Source organism: Mytilus trossulus, chromosome 7, assembly GCF_036588685.1.
Source record: "Mytilus trossulus isolate FHL-02 chromosome 7, PNRI_Mtr1.1.1.hap1, whole genome shotgun sequence".
NCBI classification, from domain to species: domain Eukaryota; kingdom Metazoa; phylum Mollusca; class Bivalvia; order Mytilida; family Mytilidae; genus Mytilus; species Mytilus trossulus.
This window is the reverse complement of record NC_086379.1, coordinates 77,529,731-77,552,653: the sequence shown is the minus strand read 5'-3', so window position 1 is coordinate 77,552,653 and position 22,923 is coordinate 77,529,731. Positions and strand designations below refer to the sequence as shown.

At 31.1% G+C, this 22,923-nt stretch overlaps 2 protein-coding genes across 2 annotated transcripts; both read right to left on the bottom strand.

Moving 5' to 3' along the window:
• Positions 1 to 1,707: 1,707 nt before the first annotated feature.
• LOC134726688 (growth factor receptor-bound protein 2-like) lies at positions 1,708 to 12,143 on the bottom strand. Its single transcript, XM_063591103.1, has 5 exons — positions 12,116 to 12,143; positions 11,521 to 11,632; positions 9,457 to 9,597; positions 8,323 to 8,488; positions 1,708 to 5,844 (listed from the first exon to the last, which is right to left on the bottom strand). Exons 1-5 carry the CDS (start codon positions 12,141 to 12,143, stop codon positions 5,671 to 5,673), a joined length of 621 nt encoding a protein of 206 aa, XP_063447173.1. The 3' UTR covers positions 1,708 to 5,670.
• Positions 12,144 to 13,432: 1,289 nt separating this feature from the next.
• On the bottom strand, positions 13,433 to 14,032 carry LOC134726687 (uncharacterized). Its single transcript, XM_063591101.1, has one exon. The coding sequence runs from the start codon at positions 14,030 to 14,032 to the stop codon at positions 13,433 to 13,435; it is 600 nt and encodes a 199-aa protein (XP_063447171.1).
• Positions 14,033 to 22,923: the final 8,891 nt, after the last annotated feature.

Genomic DNA, 22,923 nt, shown 5'->3' with positions numbered 1-22,923 from the left:
ATAAAAACTTTAACTTCTTGTCTTATTTGCTCTAAATGCTGGAGTTTTTGAGATATAAGCCAAAAACTGCATTTTACCCTGTGTTCTATTTTTAGCCATGACGGCCATGTTTTTTGACAAAATTGAAAATAAAACACAAACTTTATTTTATACACCCTACTGATCATTCAGTTGAAGTTTGGTTGAATTTCATTGAGTAGTTTTAGAGGAGAAGATTTCTTAAAGTTAGCAAATATGATGAACAAATTGTGAAAAATTGTCATTAAAGGACAATAACCCCTTAAGGGGTCAATTGACAATTTTGGTCATATTAACTTATTTGTAGATCTTACTTTGCTGATCATTTTTGCTGTTTACAGTTTATCTTTATCTATAATAATATTCAAGATAATGACCAAAAACTGCAAAATTTCCTTGAAATTACCAATTAAGTGGCAGCAACCCAACAATGGGTTGTTTGATTCATCTGAAAATTTCAAGGCTGATAGATTATGACCTAATGAACAGTTTAACCCCAAAGTCAGATTTGCTCTAAATGCTTTCGTTTTTGAGATATAAGCCAAAAACTGCATTTTACCCCCATGTTCTATTTTAGCCATGGCAGCCATGTTTTTTTCACAAAATGGAAAATAAAACACAATCTTTATTCTAGATACCCTAAGGATCATTCAGCTAAAGTTTGGTTGTAATTGGTTCAGTAGTTTCAGAGAAGATCTTTAAAATAGTTTACGACGACTGACGCCAAAAGCAGATGCTCCGCAGGGCGCAGCTTAATACGACCGCAGAGGTCAACCCTGAACAGTTGGAGCAAGTATCGACACAACATTCAAGCTCGATACAGCTCTGAATTTGGATTGGGATTAAATAGTTGACACAGCAAAGGTTTCTGACACAGAATGAATGTGGTTTAATTAATTATTTTTTTTGTTTTGCTTTTGAGCAATCAACTATTGAGTTGATCTTCTATGACCATATAAGCGATGTAAATATAAACATGGATATAATTAGATTAAGCAGCTCGTGCAATTAGATTTTTAAGTCTTTTAAGTTTTGTTTAATAAATTTATGTTTAACTCGTTCTTACCTTTATATGAAAGATGTTTTGTGGATTGAACTAGTCAATCAAATTATTTAACTTTGTTTTACTTTCAATGTTGACATTCTTTTCCTTTAAATAACCATACATGGGCAATGCATGCAGATTCTATCTCTTTTTACACTCAGAGTTAAATTGGGGTACACATGAATAAGGATTTTAATGAGGTCGAGTTTTTCACTTGCAAGTGAATAATTCATTATCAATGTTAATTAACTTTATTTGACAAAATTGAACCATCTAAGCTGATAAAAGCAAATTATTATTTCACTATTTCACTTTCATTAATGATTGAACAAAAAAAATTATACTTTAGATTTTTTATATATCTCGTAGATAGTGTCCCTTTAAGTGATTTTTTTTAAGACCATAACTCTGCATTAAATCATCAGACTAGACAAAATTTAAACTTGAACTTATATATTACTTATATATTTAACTTTTCATGATAAAACAATATCAAATCAATTTATTCAAGAACGAAGAAAAAAAGTGTGGAAAACCAATTTGCGAGACTGACAGATGACCAGACAGACGAACTGTGTGCAAACTTATATCGACTTTGTCAGCAGGGGACTAATTTGTCGGTAGGGGACTAATAAAGACAGACAATATTTAGTATGATTTATTGTTGATGAATCACACAAGATACAGCACATGATAAGACTCCAGAGATTCCTAAAATTAAGTCATTATGCAAAAAAAAAAAAAAAAATCTACGATATTTGACATGAAGAATTATTAAAATAATCGGACATTTAGAATGCTTGTTTTTGACTTGCACAGCAAATCATTATTCATATAAAATAAATCCCTTATAAAAATATGACAAGTACATATGTATAGCATTCAAAAGGATTTTTTATTTAATCTATGACCATTGAAGAAAGAGTCTTTAGATAAGTTAAATTACAGGAGCCATGCATGTAATCTCTAGCAAATACACATTTAACAAAAAACTTCATTTATATATTTCACAAAACAATGATTGTGATATACACTTCTTTTTATTTCAAAAATATACATAGCTATAACATAAAATATTAAATGAAGTGCAAGCAGGGTGAATATGTTTCAAGAATAACAAAAAGAAACATGGAGACAATGTAAGTTATTTACTATGTCAAATCACTTTTTTAAATATATATTTATATTTAAATGATTAAATCAACATTTTGGTCATATTTGCAACATTTCCAGTATTTAACCACATGCGCTCTATATTTCTAAAAACATCTTATGCAATGATTGATTAGAAATCTTCCATAAATGATACTCAAAAGCTCCATCCCATTCAAAATGATCTTTTGACCTAAATTTATCAAATATTGATTCAAAAATTACTATAAATTCTCCTGAATATGTACTTAAAAAAATTGTTCATGAGCAGTCATACTGTATACTACTAATAGTAGTTCCTCCTTCGTCATGTGACAAATAATTTTAAAGTGGAAGCTGAGGTCAACAGGTCAACCATTTTATTTCAATCACGAATTATGGTTATGCTTATAACAGATTGTTAAGATCTAACATAAGAATATCTTAAGACCATGTTAAAAGAATTCAGAAAAGATTGATTTTAATAATTAGAATTTGAGATCAACATTACTTTCAAGTTTCATCATCCCACTTGAGAAAATTAATTGTGTGGTAATTTTATTGTAACTTGAAAAAAATCTGTTGTACCAGTTAGCATAGATACATATACAATATATAAACATTTTGTTGACAAATCTATCAACATGTACAGCACTTGGAGATATTTAACAGGAATGGGTCTGACACTATAGCCTTATATATACATGTATTTTCTCTTCCCTGGTCTCGTAACAACAAACAAATGAGACATTCACCTTTGTATTTCTCTTATATATATATACAAATTATATACAAATAATAAACCATCTCTAAAAACAATCACATATTCTAAAGCAAGTGGTATAAAAACATAGGTTATAGTACTGATTTTGTTGCATATGGAAAAAAATAGTTAAGATGTGCGATGAAAGATGACTTATTTAAAAAAAAATCCTTTCTCTGTTCAAAATCAGTCCTTCTTATACAATTGTCTGAGCGCTTATACCTATAAATGAATAATCAGGGTTGCTTGAAGGTTTTTTCCTCTAGCAGAAAATAGTTCTACTTATACGATGGTCTGAACACTTATTCCTTATACATGAATAATCATGGTTGAATGAGGGTTTTTATCACTAGCAAAAACAGTTCTACTGATACAATGGTCTGGGTGCTTATCCATAGTCATGATAAATCAGGGTTGCTCAAAGGTTTTTTTCTCAAGTATAAAACAGTTCTACTAATTCAATGGTCTGAGCCCTTATTCCATTTTCATAATATGGGTTGCTTGAAGGTTTTTTTTTCTCTAGCAGAAAACAGTTCTACTTAAAGGATGGTCTGAGTGCTTATTCTAACACATTACTTATCAGGGTTGCTTGAAGGTTTGTTTTATTTTGTACAATGTAAGTCCCAAAGCAAATATCTTAATTTGAAGAGTCCTCCATTTCAATGACCAGAACTGACAAATTCTGATGTTAATATAAAACAGAAGTGCCATGCTTGTCCAGACAAGTTGCATGCATCCCAGGTGTCAAATTGATGTAAAGTTCAATTTATTCCTACTTTGATAATACTTATTAATAAAAAAAAAAAGAAGCTGTTAAAACCTGGAAAAGCTTTGCTTTTCATGCCATTTTTTTTTTAATTTTTAGTATCATATATAGTTTGTTTATTCCTGGAAAAGCTTGGCTTTTCATGCCAGTATTTTTTTAATTTCTAGTATCATATATAATTTGTTTATTCCTGGAAAAGCTTGGCTTTTCATGCCAGTATTTTTTAAATTTCTAGTATATAGAGTACAAGATATAGCTTAAATAATACTGTTCAAAGATCAAACTATTTTCAGGAGTCACCATTGTTAATACATAGTTTCCAAATAAAGCAATAGGATTTTAAGTTGTTCACCTATAGTAAATAAAAAATTAAACGTCTATATACAAAACATTTTTGGTGAGAATTAGGATTGTCACAAGTCATGCTTTTTTATCTGCTACTCTCATGATTTTTTTTTGTGTATTTTGTCATAAAAGTGAAAAGTGGACATTTATTTAAACTGATTTTTTTTTATTAAACCTAAGCATCAAAACTTTGCTTCATGGGAATTATTTAATAAAATACAAACATTAATTTTGTAATATTAAAAGATGTTAATCCAGTCATTCAGTTCCAAAAACCTCAATGTTATACAAAACAAAATTTGAAGTATAATACAGCAAGAACAAAGTGTTTTCCTTAAGACAGATAACTCTCAACTTATTGATGTTATTAAATAAAACAATGATTGAAAAGTTTTCCATTCAGAATGTGACAACAATGATTGTGACATTAAGTCTCTGAACATAAGATAAAGAGTTTTCACACAAGCTGAAAGAACTATTGGCACATGTGCAATTTTACATGTTTGTGGCACATTTTTTCTATCATTACCCGTCTTGTCACAGGTTGTCTGTCATATTGAAGTCTCATTCTGAACATATCTAGATTTCAAGTGGACAATAAAAAGTACAGTTAAAATGAAGACTTTCTTGACCAAAATTAAGTTTCTGGATTGAATGTACATGTATCTATGGTACTTTCCTGATATTTGAAGGACACTTGGCCCCAAAAATTTAATGGTAAAAAAAAAATGACCATAATTCATAATTCTAATTGATTAATTGGATGTTAAAAATAAATATACAAACTCTGGATCACAATCTCATATCATACAAAGTTTCAGTCATAATTAAAAATAACTGTGACATTGGATATTTTATAAAAGACTTCCTCCTTCTACATGATTGGTATATATATGTTAACAAATCAATTTTCTTAAGTATATGGATTAAGTCCCCTGATATCCTGCTTCAGAGATACCCTCATCATCATCTTGTTTCAATATTCACTGGGCAAACTGATGTTTTGTAAAACAATATATAATATAAATCTATCTATAAAAAGACTGAAACATGTTAAAATTATTATTTGTTATATCAAAATTAGACTGGGATCTTCTTCTGCATATTGTACTGACCAAATGAATATACTCATGCAGTTAACAATATTATCCAGTACACACACAAGTTACTATCAGGATAACAAAGAAGACATTTAATGCAAATATATTTTTTGAATACCACAAATGCTGATTTGTGTTCACAATTTTATATATATATGGCATATTTTATCATATTTGCCATTAATAGATAAAAAATACACTTTTTATCTCAAATACAAATTGAGTTTGCTTTTTCAAGTATATGGCAAATTTGAACATCTTTGTCATTACTGGATAAAAAATATATTATCAGCAGTTATAAAAATTGTACAAGTTTACGAAACAGAAGGAAGGTATAAAATTCTTGCCTGTTTCACAAGGAGTACATATAATCTTAAATACTGACAAAGAACATAGAATGTTAGTACCCACCCAAACTCATAATATCTGTTAACTTTTATTTGTACCTTCCATTCAAACATTCAAGTTTTTAATAAAAAATTGTCAATTCTATTTATTAAAACTATGCAATTTTGACATAAGCTGCAGGGAATATTCCTTCTTGTCCATTAACTCGTCCTTTCCACCAATTACAATCTTCCTCTCCAATTACTTCTATATTATCACCTTTTTTAAATCGAATTTCATCAGCATTTCCTGGTTCAAAATCATATAATGCTCTTGCTATTCTTGCTTGCTGTAATAAATAAAAAAAAAAAAATTATCAGCAAGGCAATTTTAACTCCTTACATGATGTAACAGATAAAAAAAATTATCTCATAAAATTCAATTGTAATAATTCTGCTCCTTGAGAACCCTTAGATAAGTAAATAAAGTATCTGTATCTTATATCCTATAAATAATAACTTCATTTTGAAGTACCAGATATTATATGATTTGGATCAATCTATGTTTGAAATATCTTTACCTTTGACCTTGGACATTACTGATGAAAAACTCACTTTCTCCTTTCTCTTTATCAAATGATAAAATCATTGTCATATAACAATGATCTTCTCACAACAAAGTTACTCTATAAATGCTTTGTCACACTTATCTTACAAATCTAGATCAACTGTAAAATTTCAAGTTCATATCTTTATTGTTCATTTATGTAGCTCTTTAAATTGGATTTTAAATCATATGTCAACTAGGAAGCTATTTACAACCAGGAAGTACAAATGTATAAATGATAAGTAAATAAATATGCTATGGTAATACCTGGATTTAATTTATAATGGTTCTTACAATTTTCTATTTATAGAAATTTCATATCACGATTTTTATAAATGAAGGTTTTTAATGGCTATCTATTTTTATAAATCAGGAAATTTTGACATTCAATCAACACACCCTCAAGTGAAGTAAAGAGTGGGTGACCCCTGCCAAATATGGATGTGTACAATTTACAATTCTATAGATCACATAATCACAATGCCAATTACTTATATTTTTTTATTACAAACACAGTGTACTATGAAATTGACTATTTCAGATCTAAATTATTATATTCAAACATACATTAAGACCTTAAAACTGTTCTACAAATCAAATATAGCTACCCTATTCAAACAGAATGTTGATTAACAAAACATGGGAGTAAGATCTAGTGACCCATTTCAAATCTAAAGGTTGAAAGGTTCTACAGATAAAATATAGTTGAGACATTATATTACAGTAACTACAAATCTGACTTAAATCATGACAACTAACAAGTTATCAATGTGCCATGAAAGTACAGGAAATACTACAAGTAGTACTGTAGTAGGTCAAGTATCATCATTATATCAGTTTCTATGTAACAATAATTATATACATGTATGTTATCATTTAGTAAAGGAGAAACAAACTGATCATTTAAACATGACATTGATCAATGAACCTCAAACAAAATGAAGATCAAGGTCATGTCATAATAGATATCAAAGGTACCAGGATTAAAATTTAGTAGCCAGACAGCGTTTCTTCTACAAAAGACTCATCAGTGACGCTTGAATCCAAAAAATTTAAAAAGGCAAAAATAAGTACGAAGTTGAAGAGCTTTGAGGACCAAAATTCCTAAAAGTGTTGCCAAATACAGCTAAGGTAATCTATGTCTGATGTAGAAAAGCCTTAGTATTTCAAAAAATGAAATTAACCAATTGGCATGAACACTGAACAATGATTCTATAATTCAACCAATTTCATTTTACATTGTAAATAAAAAGAGACATTTCGGGCTGCTCCTGCTAGTAAATATGCATGAGTCAATTTCTAGATACAGATGCAGTATTCACTTCTTAAGACTGTTTTGTGATTATTAGCATTGTGTATAAGTTTCTGATCATTTGGTTAACATGGTTAAGGCAAACTAAATTTAACGAATGGAAAAGACTGATTAAGCAATTTGTCAATATATAAAGAGGCATAACTCAAGAATGGTTAAAGTGAAGCCACCATTTTTTTGTAATAAGCATTGTCTAAAAGTTTTATAACATTTGGTTGTGGCAAACTAAAGTTAGGGAAGGAAAAAAACGACCATTTCAACAATTTTTCCATTTGTAAAGGGTCATAATAATAACAGTAAAAGTGACGTCACCAAAATTCTTGATCTATGTTTGTTGTCTTAATAAGCATTGTCTATAAGTTTGATAACATTTGATTGAGGCAAACTAAAGTTAGAGAACTGAAACCAACGTATACAGACAAGGGTACAACTTAAAACTTAATATAAAATTTATCAAGATAGAAAAATGTCTGCTGACAGATTTATGTGTGGCCCAAAGTTAGTCTAGAGCTTTTATGAAGAAGATTCATCCAATTTCATAAGCATGGAAACCAACTTGTCACAAAAAACTTTGGTGGTATATTTAAATGCTACATATATACAAAACTTAATTTCACAAATCAAGTCTGCTATTACAGCTGATTCCATTGAGTGTGTAAGCAAAGGTAACATTTTTGGTTAGCTGAACTGTAAAGTCATTATAAGGTAAGGTATACTACCCTTCATTCGAAGTAGCCTAGTCCTACAGACAGATAGATGGGTTGCCTGTTGGACTAGTCTTCACATAAAGAGGGTAGTTTACCTAACCTAATAATGACTTTAATGTTCAGCTAGCAAGCAAGCTAACCAATGATATTACCTTAGCCCACACACCCAATAGAATCAGCTGTTACAAAGAATAATACATACCTGTTCATGTATCATATCTTTTAAAACAACTGTCTGTGTCCGACTAACTGATGCTTGTCTGTGATATTCTATAAGCTCATTTATTGAATTAAATTTGACAACCCACAGAAAGAATTTTCCCTCTCTGTCTCTTAAAATTTTATAATGTTGCACACTATCACCAAATCTGAAATGCAAAGAGAATGAAATACATTTAGTTTGATCAGAAGTCAAAATAGTTTATTCTGTGATAGTTCTTTTATAGAATGTAAGTCTTACTTCTTCTGCTAAACTAATCACTCAAAATACTTGACTCCAATTTTCATTATTATTGTAATTTGTAAACATGGTAAAAGGGTATTTTGTTTGAGGGTTGTGTATTGATTTTTTTAAAGATGTTATTCCTATTTTTTATGATGTAGTAAGTTTGTTTTATACAGTAGTTTTGTATTGATTTTTTAGCATTTACACTTATGAATGAAAAAACCAAATGGCATATTTCTAAATATATGATTGAAAACAGTCCTTCATTCGGCATACCTGTATCATTATATAAATGAGTATGATTGTACAAAATGTACATTACAAAATTACACTAACACCAAACCATAAACATATATATCATTATTTACATATATAGATATATGTACATGTACTCATATGTTCAATGTGTACATTTATAACATCAACATTAAATTAAATAATCACTTTTATGAAGACATATGCATTGTACCAGTATGTAAAAGGATACACAATGCACAAAATTTAAATGTCCTTAATGGACACCACCAAAATATGAGATGAAAAGAATATTAAATTATGATAATAAGTTACACAAGCTTAAGGTAAAGTAAGGACTCAAAAGGGTCTACAGGGGGGCCTTTTTACTTTGTTCTTCATTATTTTACAACTTTTTGCTCTATTTTGCCTGTTGTTCTCTATTATATATTTTGTTTGCTTATTTTTCTCTATTTTTTTGTGGGGGGGAAGGGGGGTCTCTATTCTGTATATCCTATACAGATCCTCAATCATTCATCATTCTAAAACTATTAAAGTTATACAAATTAAATATCATTTTAAGGTAAGAGGTTAACCTAACCCCCTTGAGTAAAGTAATTCATCTAAAACATATCAAAGTGTTGGCAGATACAGTACTTGACAGATATAGAAAAGTCTCCTGGTGATGTTTCACTCGGCCGTACTAGGAAAGCACCGTCAGGTTGTATATAATTGGTACCACTTTTTACAAGTAATTTTTTCTCTGATTCCTCTCTTGATATCTTTGGAACATACCACCTGTAAAGTTAAAATCATCTTTAATATTTATACATACTGTAAAACAGAGCTCATGCTACCAGGCGACTTGGGCGAGAAGTCGCTTTCCTGACTGTGACTTCGCTTTCCCCGACCCCCAAAAGCGAAGACAAGTCGCCCTGTTGTTTACGATACTCGCTTTCAGTCGCTTCCGTCATCGGACATTTTCAATTTTTACCAAGATGATGAAACATCAACTTTTTATTGATAATTAAAGAAATTTAGACATAAACAATTAATAATCTTATGAAATGAGGTTGAAGCATCGTTTTTGCAGTGTGTAGCAAGTAATTTGATAAAAATACAACATTTTATCACTTGGTGCACTTCCGAAAGTTCAATGCTTGTTACTCGAAAACGTACATTTTGTACATCAACCTAACTTTCAGCTGCAAAATAAGTTTGTTACTTCATTTAAACTTGATAAAAGTTTCCCCCCAGTAAATGTTCAATCCATTTATTGCATTAAAAACGTCATGATCCTTTCCAAATAACTTGTCAAACATCGTTTATTTTTGTAAATTTTCTTGCAATCGTCCGCCATTGTCCCTGATTTCTAAACTACGGATCGGAAACGGACCAACTATGACCGAAATCTGTATTTTTACAAAAATTACTACGGACGCACGGATGGAACAGCTGACAGAAGAAAATTGATACCAAAAGGAAAAATTACCAATTCCACACGCATTAAAAGACTTTTGGTTCCATCTAAATAAACTCATCATTGATTGGTGTATATACATGTAATTCCCTATAATTTATATGGATTGTTGTAAACTATTGTAAAGTTGCTTAACTCTTAGACTATTACACTAATATCAATATATTATGGCCCAGCTTACCTTTATATATCTTTTGATGAGAAACACTGATTTCATTCACAAGATAGTTTTTAATTTAATTGTAATTGATATATTATAAATTCTTTGCCTTTTACAAAATTTTTTTTAGTGCTAGACATTTAGTTGGTAGTTTCTCACAAGGACCATAGTAAAATTTAAACAACTTTTAATTTAAAATGTTACTTTAATTGAATACTCAGGTATGAATTGAACAATATAAAAAGAACATTATTTACAAATGACCTTTTATACTACAGTAAAATCCAAACATTGTAGCGCACCGCGCGAATGAGCACTTCTCTTTCAAATCTCACCACTTCTCCCTATCAGTTTCAAAAAGAGAAGTCACTTCTCCCTATAATTCTGAAGTAGTGTGAGCCCTGGTAAAAATTAAACATTTTATACAATTTTTTTATCTAAAAATAAAGCATTTCGATAAAATTCAAAAACAAAAAGGAAAGTTGTTGAATGCATAAATCAACTTCTTCCTTCATATTAATCTTTTCAGTCCTCAATCACAATATTTTTAGTTTAATGTTCTTATCTAATAAAGGGTACATAATTGCATGTTATGCATGTACATACTATATATACAGAGTACAGGGAACACTACTTTACTTTCTGACTGAAAATCTCAAGCTTTGTTTTGTAGTACATAAAAAATGATAAGGTATACACCAGCACACGTAAAAATATGCACATTCTGATAATCAATTATTATATAAGACCTATCTATATAAAGTTGATGTGAAATGGATAAAAACTCAGCTTTGTCTCACTTGTTTTCTACAGCAAGATAACAATCAGCATTAACAGGCGTTTCTCCTACCCCAGTAACATTTTTCTGATTTCAGGGTCTTTGCTTTTACTTCTAAACGCAGTGTTTAATTGTCAGAAATGTATTGTAAAAAAAAAGTGTGCTTAGTGGAGAAGCGTGAAAAACATTTTTAATATGTTTAAAGTTCTAGGTTTGATTTGCCTAGGGAGTAACCCACAACCTCCTCCATACAGTGAGCAGACTATCCCCATTTCTATTCCCAATTTTATCACCAATACTTACGGATTTGGTTTCATAGTTATATAGTTTGATGGTACAAATCCACTTTTACCATTAAGTTCTGCCTTGTACCAATTTTCATCTTCTTCTTTATTAATAACCTGAAAAATTTTAACTGCTTGATAAAAAAAATCCTACTTAATGTTAATTAATCATGACAAGAAAAAATATAAATATGAAATGAATAATGATCTTTTTCCAGTTAACATGGTCAATTAATGTCTGCTATTAAAACCAACACTAATTTCTACCAGTCCATTCTTGTGAGGCTAAGATACCAAAATTTTAAGAATAATACAAGCTCATGACCCATTTTCTAATATTAAGAGTCATGCAACATAAAATTATGACATAATTATAATCTTTTCAGAAGAAAAAATCGAATGTATATATAAGTCTTAACAAATAGAACTGAAGAAATTGTTATTTGAATGCAATAACTGAAATGAAACATTGAACCAATAAAATCAAATATACAGCAAACTTGTTTTTAGAAACATGAAGTGCCATTTTCTATTAACAAAAGGACTTTAACTGAAGGTACAGGACCAAAATAATTTTCTTGGAAATACAATTAAGTTATGCTAATGCTGCATACCAAATGCCATTAATTCACCTAACAACATTTTTCCAGCTAGCTAGGATTTCAAAAGGACAGAGTGTCATTCCTGAAAATGGACATATTACGCGTGATCTGATTATATGAATAAAGTTACATGTATTTGATAAACAAAAACATTGTCTTTATTCATTGAATCACTGGTAATATATAAATATATATATACAAGTACAACATGATTAGCCCAGATAAACTCTGTCTACTTTTTATGCTGAAAAACTATTTAACCACCTTGTCACACAAGTTTTCAAAACATTGCTAGTCAGTTCAGCTTTATATGCAGTATGTTTTGCAGGGTTTTCCGGTGCTCCATTCTGTTTCTATGGTCACACTTTACCAAGTTTATCGGGGAACGACTCAGTCTGTCTCTGCTGTGCTCAGTAAATGCACAATGGTAGGATAAAGTGAAGTTATCAGTGAAAATTTGTATAAATAGTACAGAATACAGAAAAAAATGACAAAAGGCGCCCTACTCACCCTGCTACGGACAACCTCTACCTCTTTAACTTTTCACAATGGGAAATTTTGATATACAATATAGAATTTTAAATGTTTAGACATATAAATTCTTTATTGTATATATATCAAAATTTGTATTAACTATTATAAAGGCATCACAAGATATTTTTTCAAATAATCGCTTAGAAACTTTTAAAGCTGTTTATATTACACGTACATGTACATCTTAGGTTAGGATGACATTTCTCAACTGACAGAAAACTGGAGATCAAGAAAACTAAGTTCAGTAGTAAAAGAGAACAGATCTGAAGGGTAACAACAATCTGCACTGTTTATATACATGTACAATGTATGTAGTATTGGCTGACTTCCCACAAACTCATCCTACTGATAATTGGCAGGGCAACACATATACTGGACATTTACAATTGGAAGGTATTATGTTTTGATATTCATGATATTGTCCACATTTAAATTAAAATGATATAGAACAAGAATGTGTCCATAGAACATGGAGACCTAGTGCACTATCATTTTCTATGTTTAGTGGACATTGACATGGGGACAAAACTCTAATTATTTTTCCATATTTTTCATTTATCTCTAGATCTTCATTCATGTTAGTTTCACCTACCTGCCAACCTTTATTTTTCTATATTGAATAATAAAGGTTGGCAGGTAGGTGAAACTTACATGAATGAAGAGATTGATGCCCGATTTATATAATTCCAAGGCCCTCAGTTGACTCCAGAAGGATGAAATGGACTTGTTATCATTTGACCGTCCAGAAATCACCTTTTACAATTGTATTGGTTAATCGTGAAAATGATTTCAGAACTATTCAGAGTCTGAAGTGTCACTTTCACATTCTTTTAATCCTTCGTATACCCCATCCAACGATGGAAACTCTTTTTTAATGACATTAACTACACAAGTTTGTAGGGTTATTCTGTGTTTCTTTCCAAGTGGTTGACCTTTCCTGACCCAACACACAAACTGACGATAAGCCATAAGCCTGCTTTGTCTGTTAGTAAGTACGTCTGGAGCTCTCCCTCTATGGCGCTTGTATCTCAGGAAACTTATGTAGCTTGTTTCAAGAACAACGGGGTTTAAACAAACTATTCTAAAATCTGTATTTTCAGTGACACATTCACCCAAATTCATATTTTCTTCTAATAGCGTAAATTCGTGGCAGCAGAAACACTCCGCCGGCAATGGCATGACTATACAGTTTTTACATGAACACCAATTGGTGTCAAACTTGCGAGGATTATTTATAATATCCTGTTGTCTAGAAGTTTCTTCTGCTTCAATTTGTTGGAGTTCTTCTTCAGTGTACTCCGGTTCTAATATGTACCCAAATTGACCACACTCGTCAAAATTTGTCTCACTTTGGGAGCTGGATACATCTGAACTTTCACTATCTGAACTAGACATTTTAGCTTATAGTATAGATTTATTAAAAAGGCTTATATATCAAACTTTTTTTCTTTTTACAAAAACAACCACGCTCTGGTGCCTGACAATCATTAGAAAACAAGGAATTGAGAAAAAGTTAATTGATTAAGTTAATTTGACGTCTTTTTATCTTGGCTAAATATTAGGTATTTGCAGTTATGTCCCCCTGGACTGTATGGACATATCTGTTTGGCATCTCTTAAAAAATGATATTTAAGATGTCTTCAGGAGTGGTTGGTTGCTCTATTATGAACAGTGAATGGTAAACTTATTTAACAGACCTAATGGAACATAAAAGAAGGGTAACAAAGCCGCAACCAAAAAGAAAACGTGTTCAAAGTAAAACTGATTGTGGTGCGTTTGATTCCTCCGCCATTTTTAATATGTCACAAACAATAACAAACTCATCTGGTGGTAATGTGATGCCAACGGTCAATTTTGCATCATCACAGGATGCAAATCCATTTAGTATTATGTCTCAGCATTATCCTTCACAGCATGCATCGCAAACCGGAATGACCGGAATGAATTTGTACCCCCCTCCTCCTACATCGTTTAGCAGTACACCCCCATGGATTTCCGACCTGATGAATAAAATTGACAATCTTAATTTGAGAATGAATTCCGTTGATGAAATAAAGTCATCAGTTATAAGCATTGACTCTAAGTTAACGAAAATGGGAGCAGTTGTTGATGGTCTTGTGAAACGAGTTGAGGTCGTTGAAAATAGTCAGCAGTTTATATCTGCAGGGTTCGAACAAAATAAATCTGACATGGCTGTCATTGCCGATGATATAACTTCATTGCGTGTTGTTAACAGGAGTATGGTTGATCAGCTTGAACAACTACAATGTGAAAACTTGAGGGACAATTTGATGTTTTTTGGTATCGAGGAGAAGGAGGGCGAAGACTGTATTGATAGCATTAGAAACATATGTGCTTTATCTCTGGAAATTCGAGAACCAATCGAAATAGCATCTGCCTTTAGGATGGGAAAGAAATTCGTGAGCAAGTCGACTCGGAATGTGCGTAAGCCGCGCCCCATAATTGTCAAATTTATAAAACGTCAACAAAGGGACACTGTACGTCAAAACTCTCGCAAATTAAAAGAGTCAACCATTTCAATTTCTGAACAATTTCCGAAAGCTATACATGAAAAACGCAAACTATTATTTCCTGTGTATAAAAAAGCAAAGGAGGCAGGTAAACGAGTTTCGTTTAATAAAGATAAACTTTTTATTGATGGTGAGCAGACTGTTGTTAAATCTAACGAGCTAGTCAAAATTGCACGTCGTGATCAGTCAGGTGATAGAATGTCGGATACAGCGTCGGGTCCAGGGTTTTCAGTGGCCGAAAAAACACCGAGCGTCTCAAGTATAAAACCTAGTAAATCTTCAGTCAGTAATGGCTCGTCTAGTGGATCTCGCTTTGAAGTGTTAGCAGATATGCACACAGGTACAGACTAGGACACATCGAGAAGCATCTCCTTTATTAACTTTTTGTATTGGAACATTAATGGTGGTTTACATGATAAACTTAATGAGCCAAATTTTTTATCTTACATTAAAACATATGATATTGTTATTTTGTCTGAGTGTTGGATTGATAAGTCATTTGATGATATTGTAGATGGTTATATTTGTAAGCCAGTCCCATTACTAAAAAGTAAATATAAACAAGGTGGTGGACTATATTTGTTAATAAAAAAATGTTTTGCAAAGTATGTTGAAGTAGTTGATATTCAGAATGATACAATTATATGGCTCAAGGTTTCAAAGAATATATCAACTTGTGGGTTTGATTATTTTATTGGATGTGTGTATTTGCCTCCTGCCTATTCAAATTATTATAAGATGTATAATTGTGATTTATTCTATGATTTGTTAAATTCTGTTGAAAAATATTCATCAGAAACGTCAAGAGTATTTTTACTAGGTGATATGAATGCAAGAACTGCTATAGTTAATGATTTTATAATAAATGACAATGTATGTGGCCCAATTTTTGATAGTTTCAACCATATTTTTGGGTATTTAAGTGACACAAATCTACCAGTAAGAAGAAATCCAGACCAAAGTACTAATGAGTTTGGATTAAAATTGTTAAATCTGTGTAGAAGCACTGGTCTACGTATTTTGAACGGTCGGCATAAGGATGGCTTAGCTAATGACTATACATTTTGTGGTTCCCGGGGAATGAGTGTTGTAGACTACTTATTGGCTCCATATGACTTTTTACACATTATAGGCCAGTTTATTGTTTGTAACTTCACTTCTTTTAGTGACCATGCGCCTTTACATGTTCGCTTGCGGTGCATATTGAACGATTCACAAGAGCCTAAGCGTAACAGTGGTACGTCAAACAACTCATATGATAGTTACCGATGGAAGGAAGAGCTAAAAGATCAGTGTTATGAGTCTTTAACTTTAAACAGTGGTTCACTCAGCCAGATAGTATTTTCTGATATTGAAAAATCCCAAGATGGTATTGACAATTATGTTGAATCGTTTACTTCTAATTTGATGAACATTATTTCACCATTCTTTTGTAATTCACATAGTTCAAATAATATTTGTGACCGTACCCGTAGTAAGACGACCCGATATAAAGATGACAAACCATGGTTTAACTACGAGTGCAAAAGACTTCGATCTATCTATACTAGTTCTTTGTATACATTTAATAGAGACAAAAATGTTGAAAATCATCAAATATTAATTATGTCTAAAAGACAATACAAGCGTTTAGAAAATAAACTAAAACGAAAATATAAGCGTCAAGAGGGTGATATGATAGCTACATTGCGTAAAATCGACCCAAAGAAATATTATAAACTTTTTCAAAAGAAGAGAGCCAAAAATTCTGATGTGTCACTTTCTGAATTCTTCGAACATTTTAGAAATTTGGTCACAAATGATGGTATTAATGTGACAGTCGAAACTCCAGAGACCGTTTCCGACACAACATATGATGAACTTGATCAAATTATTACACAAGATAAAATTTTGAAGTGTATTTCAAACCTAAAACGTGGCAAAAGTCATGGTATTGATGGTACATTTAACGAGTTATTCATTGAATTTAAGGATATTCTGCTACCGTTCCTAGAGGAAATATTCAACAAGATATTAGCATCAGGACATTTTCCGAAATCTTGGGCACTCGCAGTGTTAATTCCTGTTTTTAAAAAAGGCGACTCGTCCGATCCATCGAACTATCGTGGAATCAGTTTAGTCAGTAATTTAGCGAAACTATTTACATCTATTATAAATTCAAGACTAATTAAATGGTCTGAGAATAATGATATTATTACAGATGCGCAATTTGGATTTCGCCCGGGTAGCAGCACTGTTGATGCAATTTATTCTTTGTTGACACTCGTTCAGAAAGCACTTTTCAAGAAAAAACGTTTATATTGCTGTTTCGTTGACTACAAACAGGCATTTGACTCTGTAACCAGACTTAACTTATGGTTGAAACTATCAAGAGTTGGTATAACAGGCAAATTACTTTCTGTTTTAAAATCAATGTATTCTACAGTAAAAGTATGTGTGAAAGTTGATGGTTTTTATTCTGAGCAGTTTACAAGTTCAGTTGGTCTTATGCAAGGGGAAGTTCTTTCTCCTATACTTTTTTCGTTATATGTAAATGACTTTGAAATGGAATTTCTACGTAATAGTAATATACCATATGAAGTGCAAGACTTGTCATTATTTTTACTTATGTATGCTGATGATATGATTTTATTTTCTGATTCAGTTATTGGCTTGCAAGATATGTTAGACACATTATTATTATATACTTGTAAATGGGGTTTGACTGTAAACATTGCCAAAACAAAAATTATGGTATTTAGAAACGGAGGTTTTGTAAAAGACGAAGAAATTTGGTATTATGATGGCAATGCTATTGACATAGTGGATGAATTTTGTTACCTTGGTGTACTGTTAAATTTTAACGGTAAATTTGTTAAAGCTCAAAAACATTTAGCTGAGCAAAGTAGAAAAGCTGTTTTTGGTTTGAAGTCGAAGGTTTCGTCATTGTATTTGAATGTTTTTACATATTTGAATTTATTTGATACTTACATTAGCAGTATTTTATGTTATGGTTGTGAAATATGGGGCTTCCATAAAGCTCCAAATATTGAAAAAATACAACTTGATTTTTGCAAAAACATATTAGGTGTCAAACAATGTACAACAAATGTTATGGTTTATTTTGAATTGGGTAGATATCCTTTGATATATTTTAGAATGTACAACATAGTGAAGTACTGGTTCAAATTATTATCCACAAGCAATTGTATTCTTAAAAACTGCTACAGGGAACAACTGTATAATTTCTGTAATATTAGAAGCAGTTGGATTTATCAACTACAACAATTATTATTTAACTTGGGTTTAAATGAGATCTGGTATAACCAAGACAATTTGATTATTGATACAAATTTATTATTATTTGTAAAAACAAGGATATATGATCAAGCAAAACAGACTTTGAATGATCAACTGAACGTTTCATCTAAGTGTTATTTATATAAATATATTGTCAATAATGTATGTTTACAGAATTATCTAACTAAACATATGAATTTTAGAGTGTATTTAACTCGCCTTAGATTGTCATCTCATAATTTGTTTGTTGAAGTAGGCCGTTATCATGGAGTAAATAGGTTAGATAGAAAATGTACTCTTTGTAATTTGAATATCACTGAAGATGAATTCCATTTTGTTTTACAATGTGAAAGCTATAGAGACCTAAGGAGACAGTTTATTAAACCTTATTATTATAGACGTCCATCGTCGTTCAAATTAGTGCAACTTCTCAGCACTGAAAATGTAAAAGATTTGCGTAATTTGTGTAAATTCTTGTTTAATGCACATAATCATAGGACCAAACTGTTATTGGTCAATACTTGATATTTATTTGCTTCTCTGATGTATTATGTTATGTTGTGTTATGGAAATGTATTTGTATTTATTGCACTGATAAGCATAATGTGCTTAAAGTAATAAAGAATTGAAGGTAGAAGTTAAAAGTTAGATTAGCTTGTGTATTTATAACAATGGTGATTCCATTATTTGAATTCCAGGTTATCCAAACAAATCACTGGGTATTCATGTAAGATTTTGAAGGCCTCGGTGTTGAAACCATACACTGATTGAAATAAAATAGAAAGCTCATTGCAAGATTTAATCACAAAGAATTAAAAAAAATCGTTCTTATTCAATTCCGTTCCAATAAAACAAAGTTGACCTTTCAATTTTCTGTCAACATTTTTGATATTCTCGTTTAAATAGCTGAAGAATAAGTACGCGGAATTAATTAAATTATTTTAATAAGGACGTTTCTTCCTGAATATTTCGCTTTGAACGACCCAATTATATAACTGCAGTTGGTAATTACTATCTATTTCAAAAATTCAAGGTCACCGATTCTTTTTTTTTTTAATTCATTTACTCGTGTTTATAAGGACATCATTATTTATAACTTTATTCAATTAAATTAATTAAGCATTTCTTATTTTTTTAACCACAAATATTCCGCGTTAATAATATATTTAATTAAACTGAGCTCATGGAAAATATTAAGATTCCCCCGTTTATCATTCATACAAAATGTTGTTCACACCTAGAAAAGTGAACCGTGACGGCTTAAATTCACCGAGTAAAGATCAAAAGATACAAAATGTTAATCTTTTAATTAACTTGAATTTAACCACGCATTCAACAGGTAGTAACTTTATGTAAGTGTCAAAGTACAATACACATTGTATTTGCGGGCCGTATTTGGACACTATGTAAATGTACTAGCAGCACATATTCACTAGACTGACGTAAAAGGTAAAAAGTACAAACATGCATTTTTAAAATACTTTCAGTTATATATGTTTGTTCAAAATATTCGTCGGAAAAAAAAATCATAAAAAAATATTTTATACGATTTACTTGTATCACTTTAATCATTACAGAAAATATTAAAATATAAATCGTACATTCTAATTTCGAGATGAGCGCTGTTCCATCTTTATTATTAGTTGGTTAATAGCTACACCAAACGTCGTCGATGCGCTTTAAATAGAGTTATAAGATGATTAACGATTAAGATTTAAAATGAGATTATTTTCACTCCCGGCATGCTTAAAGACTTAAACTACGTCACATAAGTCAGGAAGTTTGAAGAAATAAAATTAATAATTCTTAATTTTCTCCTTTATTAGATTTCATATCAAAATAAAACTTGGTGAATATGTTTTTTATGGTATTATGAACATAATAAGATGAAAAGTGAAAAATCGCGAATTATCCCTTTAATTTTTTTAATCCGGTGGAGGGAATCTTGATTTATCGTACGACATATAGATGATTAACTAGTCTATAAAAGAAACGATACAAGGCGCAATAGCATTTTGAAATTGGATACACTGTGCCAGGAGAAACATATAATACAATATAACATCTTGTATTATATGTCTCTGACAATACCAAGGTACATAATTCCCCTACTGGTCTAATATCAACAGAGTGTTAGGTTCTTATCAAGCAAAACCATTGATTTAAGGCTAATATGCGATTTTTGTTGTTGTTCTAATCTTAGGGGTTTCAAAATAATCGTATTTCATTCAAAAGTTCGAAAATCGAAAATCGATATTCGAACTTAAACTTAAACATGGTCTACTAAAAATATTGAATGCCTTTGTAGAAATTTGAATACTTAATTCTCATCCTCTAAATTAAGTGCCTACTATTGTCATCTTTTTCTGCAAAGTAAAGTTCACCCCCGATTTCAATTAAACGAATTTTTTCTCACTTTCAAATTCGGTCTGATTCTTGTGATCTTATTTTTTATTGGATATTTCAACGGTATTTCTTATTTATCCTCAGAAACATAGAATATACAATGTATTATATGGCTCTGTTATTATATATATCAAATTGTAGTTAATTTTTGTCACTAGTATAAAAGTTCTGACGGACAGATTGATAGGACAAATAGCTTTATCTTTAACATTCTTAGGAATCATTCAGCTGCTAAGCGAAATAATTGCCAATTTGGTGCCGTCGTTGTTGGGCTTACCTGGGACTGTTCAGTTGCATTTCTTGAACATTAACCAACTCATGCAATGATGGGGTTTACGGATGCCATCACGTGTTTTGATTGGGTTCGTGTTGCTCAATATTTCGTTTACTATGAAGAATTGTTCGTGTATTACGGACTTTTTGTTTATTGCCCATGTCGTTGTCAGTTTTTCATCGACGTTCGAGTGTTGAATATGCCCTTGGTAATTTAAGTGTTATTCATTCAAAATAAAGGCACAATAAACCACATGTCATTTAAATATCAAATAGAAGGATTCTGTCCATCCTCTATGATGAGGTTAAGAAGAAACTAGATGTGTCAAAGCGACACGAATGGCCCAATGGTCTCAAAAAGTTGGAAAATCCGCAATTTCAATAACACATGCATGTGGACACAAACATGATGGTTGTCTCACATATCAAAAATCAGCTCAAAATCTGGAGGCGTATAGGAAACAAGTCTGTATAACTGTGATTTTCAACAATTTTCAAAGTTGTAAATTGTAAAATTCATAAGGAAAATTTATATTTAAGAGATTATTGATAAACACTCTTAAATAAAGATTTTTCATTTTTTTTTAAATTCAGATGACTTTCACAACGTTTTAATAAAGTCAATTAGCAAATGCAGAAATATCAGAAAGAAAATGCACACTTTGGTGCAGATCAGAGATTGGAGACGAATGTCACTAAACCTTTTAATATAATAAACAAAAAAATATTCCTGGCTAAGCAAGCAACATTACCTATTAAATAAAAAAAAAAAAAATATATGGTACGATTGCCAATGAGACATCTCTCCACAAGAGACCATAAAAAGACAGAAATTAACAACTATAGGTTAGTGCTCACCGTACGGCCTTAAATAATGAGCAAAGCCCATACCGCAGTCAGCTATAAAAGGCCCGAAATGACAATGAAAACCAATTCAAACGAGAAAACTATTGGCCTTATTTATGTTCATTTATTTACCCATCATGTTGTCTTCATAATGTATCTCGTACTGCACCTAATTGACAACGATGATGATGATGAGTAGCTGAATTAAGTCCATTAGCAAATTAATCAGTGACACATATTTAGGAAAAAAACATATTAAATGTAATACGAGTTAATTAATTATGTAACAGAAACTGTACCTGCCTTTGAAGCCACAACACCCCATAAACTGGTGTAAAGGAACAGCTAGAGGACTCAGTTTTTTCTTGTTATTATACAGCGGGACTAAAATATGATCAATAACAGCAAAACAAGCTTCTATAGTGTGTTACAGGATTGTGTTTGTTCTTCCAAACAGACTCTTATGACTAGACGTTATACTTATTGATCTCACCAGGTTAAACACTTTGAGAAACAATACTTTTTATGATTTCTGTGCATTATTTACATGGGAGGTCATCTTTTCTTCCAATCAAGGATATCCTGTAATTTCGAACTTCATTATAACTTAATATTGTTACAAAATTTGAAGAGTGTCAGTGACCTACTTTTTGAAGGAGGTTATTACAATTTTATGAATGTAGGTCACATAGATATTTGAACATCATTTTTGTGACTGACTTTCTGGTACCTGGTATAATCAGTAATCTCATCAGGATGCAAAATTTATTTCAGTCAGTAAAACAAGTCATAATGCTTAAAAGTGTTATTGAAATGCTGTTATATGTACTACAAACCCTGGCAGATCCAGGGGAGGAGTTCCAGGGTTGGAACCCCCTTTTTTTGGACAATTAATGCATTTGAATGGGAACATATAGTTGGTACCCCTTTTTTAAAATGGCTGGATCCGTC